This window comes from Schistocerca cancellata, chromosome 1, assembly GCF_023864275.1.
Source record: "Schistocerca cancellata isolate TAMUIC-IGC-003103 chromosome 1, iqSchCanc2.1, whole genome shotgun sequence".
In the NCBI taxonomy this organism is placed as follows: domain Eukaryota; kingdom Metazoa; phylum Arthropoda; class Insecta; order Orthoptera; family Acrididae; genus Schistocerca; species Schistocerca cancellata.
Window position 1 is genome coordinate 422,373,062 of NC_064626.1, and position 15,193 is coordinate 422,388,254.

General features: G+C 44.9%; 1 protein-coding gene across 1 annotated transcript in view; it reads right to left on the reverse strand.

Annotated features, from left to right (window-relative positions):
• Window positions 1-15,193, reverse strand: part of LOC126176097 (rotatin) — a 443,859-nt gene that overhangs the window by 107,587 nt on the left and 321,079 nt on the right. Inside the window, 2 exon segments of the mRNA XM_049923237.1 lie at window positions 11,085-11,218; window positions 11,220-11,299. Of these exon segments, the coding sequence (XP_049779194.1) occupies window positions 11,085-11,218; window positions 11,220-11,299 (214 nt within the window).

Genomic DNA, 15,193 nt, shown 5'->3' on the forward strand with positions numbered 1-15,193 from the left:
AAATTACAATGTTGAAAAGGCAGTTACCGGAAAATTTGCAGTAGGATCTAGTGCACAGTCCTAGCAACTCAATATATGAATTTTTGGACTTTGTAGAAAAATTAGAACAGGTGTTGAAATTTAAACTGTAAAGTAAGCAGACAAATAGTTTTCAGAGTGGAATTCATAACTACAGTCTGAGTATCTACTATGAAAGACATCCTGGAAGGTATCAATAGAATGCAAACAACAGGTTTGATAAGGGAAACGGTAACAGGTACAAATCCAATGATAAATTTCAAAGGGGTAATGGGAACAGATACTTTCTTGACAAGGAACAGCACCAAGAACTTAGATTTGAGGGAACAGCACCTGGCAAAATGAACCAACGTAATGGGAGTTCAGGAAACTAGGTTTCACCGCATCTCAGGTCCGGAGACGGCACAATAAACCGGTGATGAATAGGACACGAGTAAATGGATATGTGATATGTGTAAATAAATTGGCAGAAAAGTGACAGAATTCTGAAATGAAATTAGTAAGAGATGAGAATTAAATAGGTAAATTTTCAAATCAGATCGTATGTAAAAGGTGTAATCCTAAGGTAAAGGCAATGATGACGATTTAGGTCTAAATTATTTGTTTTATGAATGTGAGATGATAGACTATGTGAATGTTAATACAATGAAAGATTCTATGTGCCAAAAGGAGACTGAGGTGGAGCTGAATTTGGTGGAGTTAGACGGTATAGAAAATTTTAAAGAGATACTAACCAGTGGTAATGATTATAGTGATGAAGGTGACGATGTTTCAGGTGATATTGTGATGATGAAAGTTGTTATGGAGGTTAATAAAGCCAGCGTAGCACTAGTCTCATCAGCTCTTGCTGAATCTGTGTGTGTACTGACGGAGATTGGTGAATTATTTTTGTAGGAAGGTAGTAATGATGTTTTATGTGTTGAACTTATGTAAGTTGAGGCTGCTAGTACTGATATTTCAGAGGAAGAAATCTGTGCATATCTTTCTACTAATGGAGGTGAAGCCGAAATTCTGGATGGATCTATGGATCGTGAATGTTTGTTTCAGAATGAATGTGGACCTGAATTTGATGTGTGATCTGCAATTAATGTGGAGCAGGAGCGTATAGGAGAGGAAAAGGTATTATGCTTATGTTTAAATCTTATGTTATGTAATGGCAGAGGATGGTGAAACTATGGGCAGTTCTTATATTGGTGATTTGTCGACAGAGGTAAATGAGGTTTTATGTAGCGAGTTGGATGATATATCAGTGGCTGTTGAAAGTGCTGTTTGTGAAGGTGTTTGTAATGACCTGGAAGTAAAAATTAATGCTTTATTTCATGATAATGATGTAGCTACTAATGTCAATAATTTTAAGGGAGAATACAGTGAGTTAGATTCTAATATAGAAAGTGATATTTGGACAGAATGGTATCTTAAGGAGGAATGTGATTTTACTGTAACTGATTGGTGATGGTACGGTAGAACATTATGATCGTTATTGCCTCATTTGTGGACTTGAGAAAAGTTTAAGGTAGTGAGAGGCCTAGAAGAGAGAATAAAAGAAATTGGGGCGAAAGAAGCATTTAATGAATTATTTTGGGACGAATATGAAATTGAGGGGTGGATCAAACAGGATATGTGTACTCTAGAGATGGAAGAGTAGGGACGGGACATAGAAAATGATTTATTGAGGGAACAGTGTTTGGAGCGGAAAAAAAAAAGATTAATGTTCAGCCTATCATTGAAATTAAAGTAAATGACGAGAAAGTAGACACACTGCTCGATTCTGGATGTAATGTGTCAGCAATGTCAGAAGGATTTGTACATAGGGTAAAGAATAAGAAATTAGTATTATTACCCGTAAATAGTATAAAAATCAAAACGGCAGTTGGTTGTTTAAGTACACCCATAGGTCAAGAAGTGCTCTTTGAATTCAAGTGCGAGTAGAATCATTTTAGTATAGGATGCTTTGTAGTGAATGGACTTGTAAAAGATGTGGTGCTGGGAACAAATTTCTTATGTAAATATAAAACTTCGCTTCACTGCGTGGGAAGGTGCTTGGATTTTGGAATTGAGGGTGAAGAAAGGAAAGTAAAATTTAAGAATCTTCTGATGGGGAACAACCAGATTGTGCACACCATAATTACACATGGTTGGGATGAAGAGAAAAATATAAGCGACAAGTTTGGAGGCATAATTTGCAATGTGAGTGTTTCCGCTGCACTTTTCACCTTGAGTTGCTAACAATTTTGAGGGCAGCACATGATAAAACAGTCCCGTCTCATCAGCACTAAACATGTCTTTCAGGTCACAATTCACAATTAAGTTGGACAGTATTGTCTTCCATCCTGTTGCTAGACTTTCCTGCTCATCCTTAGCTTCCCCACACACTTCATTTCCACATCACATTGTGCCTAGCTTTGAAACTGTCCAGCCATCTTGTGGATGCCTTAAACTCTATAATTCCAAGTTCTTTAGTGACTTTCAGAGTCTCACTCTGCAACATGCATCCAGATAAAGGTAAGTTTTTTGACCGCATACTTACAAACCATTCCCACCCCTCTGCGGGTTCGGGGGTTAGAATAGGCCTGCGGTATTCCTGCCTGTCGTAAGAGGCGACTAAAAGGAGTCCATCCCCGTCACGGGGGTAGTTAGCGCCTGCGTCCAGAGACGGACGGTTCCACGACCTATAATTGTGGTCTTTTTGGTTTTTCACTTCTCGTTTCTTCCTTCCTTTGGTAGGTTCCTTTCTTTGTTCTTCTCCATCTCACTGTCTTCCTTACTCTTTCCCTTGCCTTCTTCTCCTTGCCTTCTCTGGTCTCCGCCTCGGCGTTTGAGACAGTCTGTCCTCTCTCTCTTCCTTTTCCTCTTCTTCCTTCCTCCCTGTGCGCGCCTGAAGGCCGACCCACGCGTTCGCACGCGTAGCCGGTGACGGGGTAACGCGTAATTCCCCGCCCTGGGTAGACAAGTAAGGCACGCACGTACCCCCTGGTAAAGGCCAGGCCCAGGGAGGGGTGATTGCCTGAGCTGATACCTTCTGACCATGCCAATTGGTCCCTCCATCTGTTTCTCGGGAGGTGTGACGTGAGGTGTAAACATTCACCTAAGGCGGGAGTGCCCTCTGAGAGGGTCCCCATAAGGAAGGAGCGCGCCATCGGAGACGCTGGCAATCATGGGGGATTCCTCCGCAATGGATTTCTCTTCTTCTCTCTCGACTTCTGCCTACAAACGGAAACATGACCAGCCACCAGTGACAAAGGTACTACCGCCTGCCCCACAGTTCCTCGTCGTTTCTCGATCTGAGGATGGAAAGGATTTTTCCTCTGTCAACCCTTTCGTTATCCAGAAGGGCGTAGATGCCATAGCCGGTACTGTTAAGTCTTGTACAAGGTTGCGTAATGGTACCTTGCTACTAGAAACTGAGAGCGCCTTTCAGGCACAGAAACTGCTTCGAGCCACACTCCTGTACACGTTCCCTGTCCGGGTGGAGGCTCACCAGACTTTGAATTCGTCTCGTGGTGTGGTCTATACTAGATCTCTCGACGGATTGACTGACGAGGAGATTCAGTTGTTCCTCGCTGAGCAGGGCGTGACGGCTGTCCATAGGGTCATGAAAAAGGTCAACAATGACCTTGTACCGACCCGGACGCTTTTCTTGACCTTTGATAGTGTTCAGCTGCCATCGCGCATCAAAGCGGGCTACGAGGTTATTTCTGTTCGCCCCTTGTCCCGACACCTACGCGCTGCTACCAGTGTCAGCGTTTTAATCACACTCGCCAGTCTTGTTCCAATGCGGCTAAATGTGTCACTTGTGGCAGGGACGCCCATGAGGGTGACTGTCCACCTCCGTCTCCTCGTTGTGTGAACTGTCAGGGTGACCATGCAGCGTCCTCCCGTGACTGTCCCATCTATAAGGAAGAGCGATGTATCCAAGAAATTCGGGTCAAAGAGAAAGTGTCCACCTCGGCTGCTCGCAGGCTATTTGCTAGTAGGAAGCCCACGCTGCTTCCAGCGGGCAAATTCAGTACTGTCCTCGCCTCTCCTCGGACTACCAGGGAGGTGGCAACCCAGACATGCGATCTGACCTTCAGCACCACGGTCGTCCGTTCGGCCAGTGCTAAGATCGCGTGGTCGACGTCTCCTCTTCCTCCCATCACCCCATAGACACAAGCCCCTTCATCAGCTTCTGCTAAGACGAAGACCCAGAAGTCAGATGCACGGGCCTTGAAGAAGGAACCGTCCCGTGCAGACTTCCTACGTACCTCGACCTCCCAGCCATCGACCAGTACTTCCACCAAACGACCTTCCAAGAAGGCTCATAGGAAGCACAGTTCTCCTTCTCCGCCACGGCGCATTTCTTCTCCTGCGCCACCCAGCGGTTGCCGCCCCAGGCCGTCATCCGTTTCGCCTGGTCGCACCGCTGGTAGCCGAACATCTGGCCGTTCACCAGCGGAGGAAGCTCCCCCTCCCGGCCATCTTACCGAGATGGCCGATGAACCTATAGACCCAATGGACGATGACTGTCCACCTACTGATAGCGGCGGCAGTGCTCGCTCGAAGCCAGGCCCTCAGCGGCCTTCGAGGTGACCCCTTCTTTCATCTTCCTTTTCTTCTTACGATGGCACTTATTCACTGGAATATTCGCAGCATTCGCTCCAACCGAGAGGACTTGAAGTTGCTGCTCCGCTTGCACCGTCTGCTCGTCGTAGCCCTCCAGGAAACGAAGCTACGCCCATGCGATCAAATTGCCTTGGCACACTACACCTCTGTGCGTTTTGACCTACCCCCTGTGGTAGGTATTCCGGCTCATGGAGGGGTTATGTTGCTGGTCCGGGATGATATTTACTACGATCCCATCACATTGCACACCGGCCTGCAGGCAGTTGCCATCCGAATTACTCTCCCCACTTTCACATTTTCCATTTGTACCGTTTACACTCCATCGTTGTCTGCCGTTACCAGGACAGACATGATGCAAATTATAGCTCAGCTCCCTGCACCATTTTTGTTAACTGGAGACTTCAATGCCCACCATCCCCTTTGGGGCTCTCCAGCATCCTGCCCGAGGGGCTCCCTGTTAGCAGACCTTTTCAACCCAGCTCAATCTTGTCTGCCTCAATACTGGCGCCTCTACTTTTCTTTCGGACACATCTCACACCTATTCCCATTTAGACCTCTCTATATGTACTACCCAACTTGCACGCCGGTTTGAGTGGTATGCACTTTCTGATACATATTCGAGCGACCACTTCCCGTGTGTTATCCATCTCCTGCAGCATACCCCATCTCCGTGCTCATCTAGTTGGAACATCTCGAAAGCAGACTGGGGGCTCTTCTCTTCCAGGGCGACCTTTCAGGATGAAACCTTCACAAGCTGCGATCATCAGGTCGCACACCTCACTGAAATCATTCTCACTGCTGCTGAATATTCCATCCCTCACCCTACTTCTTCTCCACGTCGCGTACCGGTCCCCTGGTGGACCGCAGCATGTAGAGACGCTTTATGTGCTCGTCGACGTGCTTTACGCACCTTTAAACGCCACCCTACAGTGGCGAATTGTATCAATTATAAACGATTACGTGCACAGTGTCGTCGTATTATTAAAGAAAGCAAGAAAGCCAGCTGGGCTGCTTTCACAAGCACCTTCAACAGTTTTACTCCTTCTTCTGTTGTCTGGCGTAGCCTGCGCCGGCTATCTGGCACTAAGGTCCACTCACCAGTTTCTGGCTTGACGGTCGCGAATGACGTCCTTGTGGCCTCTGAGGATGTCTCCAATGCCTTCAGCCGCTTTTTCGCAGAGGTTTCTAGCTCCGCTCATTACCACCCTGCCTTCCTCCGCTCCTCGAATCGTGAAAGTTATAATGCCCCATTCACCATGCGGGAACTCGAAAACGCACTTGCCCGGTCACGGTCCTCCGCTCCAGGGCCTGATTCAATTCATATTCAGATGCTGAAGAACCTTTCTCCTGCGGGTAAAGGTTTCCTTCTTCGTACTTACAATCGCATCTGGATTGAGGGACATGTTCCCGCATGCTGGCGCGAGTCTATTGTTGTCCCGATTCCTAAGCCGGGGAAGGACAAGCACTTGCCTTCCACTTATCGACCCATCTCGCTTACCAGCTGTGTCTGTAAAGTGATGGAGTGAATGGTTCACTCTCGTTTGGTTTGGCTGCTCGAGTCTCGACGCCTCCTTACCAATGTACAATGTGGATTTCGTAGGCGCCACTCTGCTGTTGACCATCTGGTTACCTTGTCGACCTTCATCATGAATAACTTCTTGTGGAAGCACCCGACCGCAGCTGTGTTCTTTGATTTGGAGAAGGCTTACGACACCTGTTGGAGGGCGGGCATTCTCCGCACCATGCATACATGGGGCCTTCGCGGTCGCCTCCCTCTTTTTATTCGTTCCTTTTTAATGGATCGCCAGTTCAGGGTACGTGTGGGTTCTGTCCTGTCAGACACCTTTCGCCAGGAGAATGGGGTGCCACAGGGCTCCGTTTTGAGCGTCGCTCTCTTCGCCATAGCGATCAATCCAATAATGGATTGCCTCCCAGCTGATGTATCGGGCTCCCTTTTCGTGGACGATTTTACCATCTATTGCAGCGCTCAGCGTACATGTTTCCTGGAGCGCTGTCTTCAGCGTTCTCTTGACCTTCTTTACTCTTGGAGTGTCACCAATGGCTTCCGTTTTTCTGCCGAGAAGACGGTCTGTATTAACTTCTGGCATTACAAAGAGTTTCTCCCACCGTCCTTACGACTCGGTCCCGTTGCTCTCCCATTCGTGGAGAGAACAAAATTTTTAGGTCTTACATTTGACAGGAAACTTAGCTGGTCTCCACATGTGTCATATTTGGCTGCCCGTTGTACCCGTTCTCTAAATGTCCTCCGTGTTCTCAGTGGTATGTCGTGGGGAGCGGATCGAACCGTCCTACTTCGTCTCTATCGGTCGATCGTCCGCTCCAAGCTGGATTATGGGAGCTTCGTATACTCCTCTGCACGGCCATCCATCTTACGCCGCCTCAACTCCATACAACATCGGGGTTTACGTCTTGCGATCGGAGCGTTTTATACTAGTCCCGTCGAGAGTCTTCATGCTGACGCTGGTGAATTGCCACTCACCTACCGGCGCGATATACTGCTTTTTCGGTATGCCTGTCGGCCACTGTCAATGCCCGACCACCCGTCTTATCGTTCCTTTTTTGACGACTCGCTCGACCGTCAATACGGGTTGTATGTCTCTGCCCTGCTACCCCCTGGAGTTCACTTTCGTCTCCTCCTTCAACACCTTAATTTTTCACTCCCTGCAACCTTTCGAGTGGGCGAGAACCACACGCCACCTTGGCTCCAGACTCAGGTTCGCGTTCACCTTGACCTCAGCTCGCTCCCAAAGGAGGCTACCCCCGGTTCGGTCTACCACTCCCGTTTTGTCGAACTTCGTTCGAAGTTCATTAATATGACCTTCATTTATACAGATGGCTCTAAACCAATGACGGGGTCGGGTGTTCTTTTATTGTCGGGGCACAAAGTTTCAAATACCGGCTCCATGGCCATTGTTCGGTCTTCACAGTTGAGCTCTTTGCCCTCTACCAGGCTGTTCTTTACATATGCCGCCACCGACATTCTGCTTATGTCATCTGCTCCGATTCCCTGAGCGCCATCCAGAGCCTCAGTGATCCGTATCCGGTTCACCCTTTCGTGCACCGGATCCAACGCTCTCTTCAGCAGCTGGTGGACGTCGGTTCTCCGGTTAGCTTTATGTGGGTTCCTGGCCATGTCGGTATCCCTGGGAACGAAGCTGCAGATGCAGCGGCCAAGGCTGCGGTCCTCCAGCCTCGGACAGCTTCTTGTTGTGTCCCTTCATCAGATTGAAGCAGGGTCATTTGTCGGCGCATTTTATCGCTGTGGCATGCCGATTGGGCTGCACTTACAGACAACAAGCTTCGGGCCTTGAAACCTCTTCCCGTGGCTTGGACGTCATCGTCCCGCCCTTCTCGGCGGGAGGAGGTCGTTTTGGCCCGGTTATGAATTGGACACTGCCGGTTCAGCCATCGCCATCTGCTGACGGCTGCGCCGTTTTGCCCATGTGGGCAATTGCTGACGGTCCGCCACATTTTAATGTCCTGCCCGGATTTTAACACACTGCATCTTGATCTTGGCCTGCCCTGTAGTCTAGATGCCATTTTAGCGGATGACCCATGAGCAGCTGCTCGCGTTCTTCATTTTATCAACTCGACCAACCTCTCTAAGGACCTTTGATTATGCTGTTTTTTTTTTTAATCCTATGCCTGTCAGTCTGTCTTTTATCGTGTTTTCCCTTTTAGTTGCTGTTTTAAACTTGTGCCTGGCGGTGCATTCCTAACGTAGTCTGGGCGCTAATGACCACTGAAGTTTTGCGCCCTAAAAAAAAAAACCATTCCCACATTAATTCGTTAATTTGTTCATTTCCGGTCTTCTTTGCCTTTCTTTTCATCTGCCCATTCTCTTTCATACATTTGTCCCAAATTTTATCCTTGTTTCTTAAATTCTTATAAATTTGTGTTTTACTGCATATGAAACGTGACATAATTTTGCGCACACTTGTCTTGATTACATTAATCTTTTCATTCAGTGTTAACAACACATACCGTTTGTTCAACACCATGTTACTGTGTCTCTTAAAGTGCTACAGTACTAGTCAACTGAAACTGACAGAAAATGACGACCTTGCCGGGCTAAACCATCATTTAATGGAACAATATCCATCTCCTTCACTGCGCACATTGCAGCAGAATGTTTGTAGATGCGCAACAATGTTCCTGTATGTGCTGGCGTGCGTCAATAATGAGGAAAACAAGAAAGCCGGTAAAAACAGCGCTGATGAACGAACCGTTTCCTTTGATGTACTGTACCAACACTGAGCATAATTTATTCATTGTTGCACAGAGCGGTGCGGTTTTAGGTCCACACCAGCAGCGGCGAGCTGTGCTCGACCTCTTTTCTTGGTTTTGTGTCGCTTAACAGAGGTATTTAAAGTAACGCCCTTGTAGAGTTGTGAATAACTAATGAAGTAATACAGTAGTACTGTATAGGCTCTTTTCCACTTTATGCAGTGAATTACTAAGTATGTTCTAAGATTTGCTTTCCATTTCCATGTTAGGTACGTTTTGCTTTATACAAAAAATCAGCATATAAAAGTGCACTGAATGCGTCCGGATTGAAATACTTGTACAGTTTGGGCAGATTTCTGAATTATACACACGCTAATCTGAGCAAGTTTTACTGTACCTACTAAACAAAGGAATGTACAATTTGGAATATCAAGAATATTGTGAAAATTATAGCTTGCTACCCGTATTAAAGATGACATGCTGAGTCGTAGACAGGCAGTATGAAAAGACTGTTACACATTTGCTTTTGGCCAAAGACTTCTTCTGAAAAGAAAACACACACACACACACACACACACACACACACACACACACACACACATTTACACAAGTAAGCAAACCTTACACATGACTGCAATCTCCATCCGCTGTAGCCACAATGAAACAGTCACTTTGAGCAGAAGCAGCAATCCAGAATGAGTTGGGAAAGGGGGAGGGATAGCAGGAGTACGGGTGGGGGGAGAGAAACTGTTGTCTGGAGAAGCATGCAGAGACTGATAGCAACAGGACAAGGCAGCCAGGTCCTCATCAGGAGGCTCTGGGGGAGTGATGGGGGATACGGGGAGTGGAAAAGGAGAGGAGAGGAGAGGAGAAGAGAAGGAGGAAAGAAAGATGGGTACATTGCTAGAGAACAGTGCACAATGAGGGTGAGGAGACATGAAATGGGATAAGATGATAGGACAGAGGGGGTGGGGGGGTGGGGGGGGGGGGGGAATGTTAGGTGGGTGGTGGTGGCGGTGGTGGGGTATGTTATTGTAGATTGAAGTCCGGATAATTTCGGGAGAGGAGAATGTATTGTAAGGATAACTCCCATCTGCACAGTTAATAAAAGCTGATGCTAGAGAGAAGGATCCAGATGGGCCAGGTTGCGAAGCAGGTTAATTGAGGATATCTTTATGATCCCGACTCAGGGCCAAAACACTGTATCCCCATTCCTTCACAACCTCAATGCCTTCTCTCCCCTTCGCAACACTTGATCCTTCTCACCCCCGTCCTTCCTGGACACTTACCTCCACCTCTCTGACAGTTCCGTGCACACCCCCGTCCACATTATACCCACCAACAATATCTGCATTTCGACAGCTTCCATGCCAAAAAATCTCTCCCGTACAGCTTGACTAGCCAGGGATGGCGTATCTGTTGACAAGACCTTTCTTTCCCAGTATGCTGAAGGTCTCACAAAGACCTTCACCGACAGGCACTAACCTCAGACACAGTCCGTCGTATCCCACCACATACTGCCAATCTTTTCCAACAACAGCAAGAACCAGCATCACCCAATAACACTCTGGAATGAAACAACTCCACCATATCCTTTATCACTGCTTTGCTATGAAATGAGAGACAACCTATTTAAGATCCTTCCCACCCTTCTTAAGTGGTTTTCCATCTCCCAACCAATCTCCACATCCTAATCCATTGCTATGCCATTCCCAATCCCTTGCCAAGGAGATCATATCCCTGTGGAAGACCCAGGTGCAAGACCTGCCCAATCCACTAACCCAGCACTTCCTATTCCAGTCCTGACACTGGATTATCTTAACCCCCATCAGAAGCCAGGCCACATGTGAAAGCAGTCATCTTTTATACCAGCTAGTCCAACAGGATGAACGGCCACTGCCAAACCTGTGGCTAAAAGCAATAGTGGACCACCCTGTGCTGAAATGTAACATGGTTGATTTCAATTGGCTGCTTCATAACACAGGTTATCTCAATCCTTCTATCCCATCACCAGCTGTTCTGAATTGCACAGATGGAAGATGTCCTTACATCTCTGAAAATTATCCTGGCTTTAGCCTACCCAGGTGTCCCCCCCCCCCCCCCCCAAACTTTGTCCAACAATTTCCATCCCCTCTGTCATATCATCTCCTTTAATTTCAAATTAATGATACAATAAATATGTGAAATGGAATAGTTAACACTGAATTGTCACTGACCTTCGGCCAATGGTGTACCTCCATATATCATCAGGTAATGGCCAAAGAGGTGGTTAGAACCAGAAACATCCTGTTGCTGATATGCCTCGACTGGTGCTGGAACATATCCTCCTGGAGTAATTTTGTCACCACAAAAACAGTCTGGATATTACAATTCCTGCTTCCCTATAGAAGTTATTTTCCTTAAGCAGTTCTAGCATACTAGATACTGCATCCTATCAATAGACAACATACATGCTCAGTTCAGAGAAGAAAATTAAAATACAGTATGAAAGATTTCAAGAACATGTTCTGGAACAAAGTCAACATAATCCTTGAAACTTACCACAAGATAAGGTAACATGTTAGACATAACATCAGTAGACAATCACAAAATTACAGAGACTATGTATACTGCCTAAGGGGAGCACAGTGATTAATATAAATAAATTTATTTTCTTGCATTTTCAGGCTCAGGGCACACAAACAATATCTTAACTGGTTTCAACTTCAACTTGTGCAATTATGTCTGTAGGTGGGCAGCATGTGAACTGCTTCTAATGTCATCTTATGATGACCTTCTAAGAACTTCAAACTGGTCATGGTACTTTTTGTGTGACTTGAGGCTGAAAAACACAATAAAAGAATTTCAATTTCATTTTTCAACAGCAGCTGCACAGTATTCATTCCTTTCTAAACTACTACATGACTGTTTAAAATTTTCTATTACTTTTATTTATTTTTAATGGCCTGTACTATTACAGTAAAAAAACAACAAAATCTTGAAATGATTATTTGTTGACCATGAAAACTAAAATAAAAATACTTCAGAATATTACAAAACAAAATCATGAGGTGATCATTTGTTGACAGTGTAAACTAAAATAAAATTTAAAAAAAATCTTTAAACAACAATGTAAAGTGTTTATTTAAAATCGACTGTGAAAAAGAAAATGTTGTTCTTTGAAAATGTGTAATTTCATTTTCTTCCTTGCAGTCAGTTTCAACTATGACAGCAAGTCATGTAAACCATTAGACAAATTGTTTTCCACACATATATTCATTTTTCTTACATATAATTTAACACAAAAATTGTATGCACAGCTATGTGCTATTTTGATTGCTTCCTCACGGCAGATTTTAACAGAATACAGGAAAGTTGAATTTATAGCTTAGGGGCTCATTATCTGGAAAGTATTATGGAATCTGAACGTCGGAAATTGTTTAAATCCTGCTCATTCGCAGATTAAAACTATGTAGAATACTGTCTTCACAGACCCAGCAGCTGGAGAGGTCTCTCTCATGCCTCCATATCAACGATTCCAATAGATTTACTCCAGTCATTTTAAGCAACTACATCCTAATGAAGGTTCTATTAGTATATATACCTAATTCCCATACATATTTAGCAATTGCAAAGCATTCCCAAGTTTGCTAGTGCAGTTATAAAAATGTACATAACAGTGAAAAATTTTTTAGCACTATATTCCTGTTTTAAAGAGGCTAATGAAATTAACTCTCCATGAAGAAATCTTGCATGTAACAAAGTAAGTTTTCCTAAGATACAACTTCTGTTTCTTATTAAAGCTCTAAGTTAAAACCTGATAATCAACTATAGCTGTGCATCATAAGATAAAATGTACATCATTTTTATTGCATGAAAAAAAGCACATATTGGGAAAACGTTGTGTAAGTGTTGTATAAAGGAGTGTATCAATGCTGGGAAGATGTATCTGGGTATCAAAAGGGCCAAAGGGCTCATCCCCAAATCAAATGTCTTACTTAAGGGGACTGATGGAACAGCCAACATGGATTGCAATTGGCAACTGCACCTATGGTTCAAACACTACTCCAGCCTCTTCTGGGATCTGGAAAACATAACCCCAAAGGCAACAGGAGAAATTTCTCAACTGTAAACTTCTCACAAGATGGGAGCTGCACCTACAAAGGAGAGCTTCAGAGAACTGTTGCATGGCTTAAATGCAGGAAATGCCCCAGTAAAGGCAACATCCACACACAACTTATCACATTGACATCACTTCTCCCAACACTCTACAAAATTTTATTGAAATGTTAGGCTGACATCACTATGCTGGGGGATGTGCACAATGTGAACATTGTCATTCTGTACAAAGGTAAAGGCGACAGTGGTGACTGTGACTGCTACTGCAGAATTTCACTGCTGAGTATCTTCGGAAAAGCTGGGCTGGGCAGACTGGGGAAGCTTGCACAGTGTGTCTACCCTGAGTCTCAGTGTGGGTTTTGAGCTCAGTGATCTACTATTGATACACTCTGGCAAACTCAAGAAAAGCGCTACAACCAGAAGACCTCATTGTCCACTGCTTTCGTTGACCTGAATAAGGCGTATGACACAGACAACAGGGAGGAACTGTATACTTTGTATACTTTACAAGTGATAACAGGGTGTCCTCCAAAACTCCTGAAGATGGTCAGGACTTTTCTCAGCAATATGGAGGGTACTGTGACATTTACAGGAAGCACATCACATCCATTTCTTGTGCAAACAGGAGCTCATCAGGATTTACTGGCTTCTACAATGTTTAGTGCATTCTCCTCGTTACTTCACAAAGTCATATTCAGCACAACAAATATGGACATCCAACTACACAGTACAATTGACAGGGAACTTTACTACATATTGTTACTCAGATCCAAGAGCTATCATGATGAGGACTTAATGTAAGCAACTTCTTATTCACTGACAATGCATAACTTTAGCTCTTACACAAGAGGATGTTCGAAGTCTTATGGACAAATTTCCTGCTGCATGCAAGCTCTTGTCTATGTCTCTGAATGTAAAGAAGACTGTGATCATGGCACAAGCATACATGGATATGCCTATCATAAGATTAGATGGCTCTCTGTTGAATGTAGTCAACAAATTATGCTACCTTGGATTGGTAGTGTCAGAAGATCTCTCTCTGGATGACAAAATAAATGCGAGAATTGGGAAAGCAGCGAATACTTTCAGGAAGCTCCACACAAGAGTGTGGAAAAACATACATCTTATGTTGACAACAAAAACACACTATCAGGCATGTGCACTGAGCTCCCTCTTGTATGGTGCTGAGACCTGGGCATCAATGCTAAACTAGAATGTAAGTTCAACACCTTTTGCCTGTGGTGCTTAAGAAACTTCCTAGATGTAACATGAAGTGACCATGTAACAAAAGAGATGCTGCTGAATACTGTGAAGGTACCGAGTATCAGTGCCACTCTCAAGGAAAGTCACCTTCAATGGCTATGATGCTTACATCGTATGGACCATTTCTGTTTTCCCTGACACATGCTACTTAGTGAGACAGCATTTGCTAAGAGACTGCCTGAAACAAGCACTTTGCTTTGAAGATTGGTGCCAAGCATGATATCAATGCATTTACGAGGGTTGTCCAGAAAGGAGGTTCTGATCGGTCGCGAAATGGACACCACAGTGAAAACCTGATTTAGCTTTGCACAGATGTGTTGGGTAGTGTCTCTAGTATGACTGTCAATTGCATCAAGGTGCTCTTTTCAGTTGTGAGCACACTTTGAGCGAGTAAAGGTGCCTAGAACAATGATGTCTCCCGCCAAGTAGGAGGGCCCACTGAGATGCTTCGCCTTAATGAATGCAGCCCACCTAACACAACTGCCATGCACTTCCTTCTTCATGGCAATTCTCAGTCGCACTCTGCAGGAGCAGTAAAGATGCTCCTGCAGCCTTTTCGATGGGAAGTGTTCGATCACCCACAACACAGCCCTAATTGGCTCGTCCTGAATATCATCTCTGTTCACATGAAACGCTAGATACGAAGACAACACTTGGGTGCAAGCTATGCGCTATAGACCAGCATAGAAAATTATCAGAAAGCACAAGCAGCTGCCTTCTATGACAATGGTGTTGGAAATTTGGTATAACGCTCCGACAAATGTCTAAGTCGAAGCAGCGATTGTGTAGAGAAGTATCAGGAAGGTGTAGCTAACTCTTGAAAATAAAATGTTTCTGATTTTCACTGTGGTTTCCATTTAGCAACAGATCGGAACTTACTTTCTGGACAACCCTTGTAATATCAACTGCAAAATATGACAAATCGGAGGAGCTCCCTTAATACCACAACAGGTAGAGGAAACTT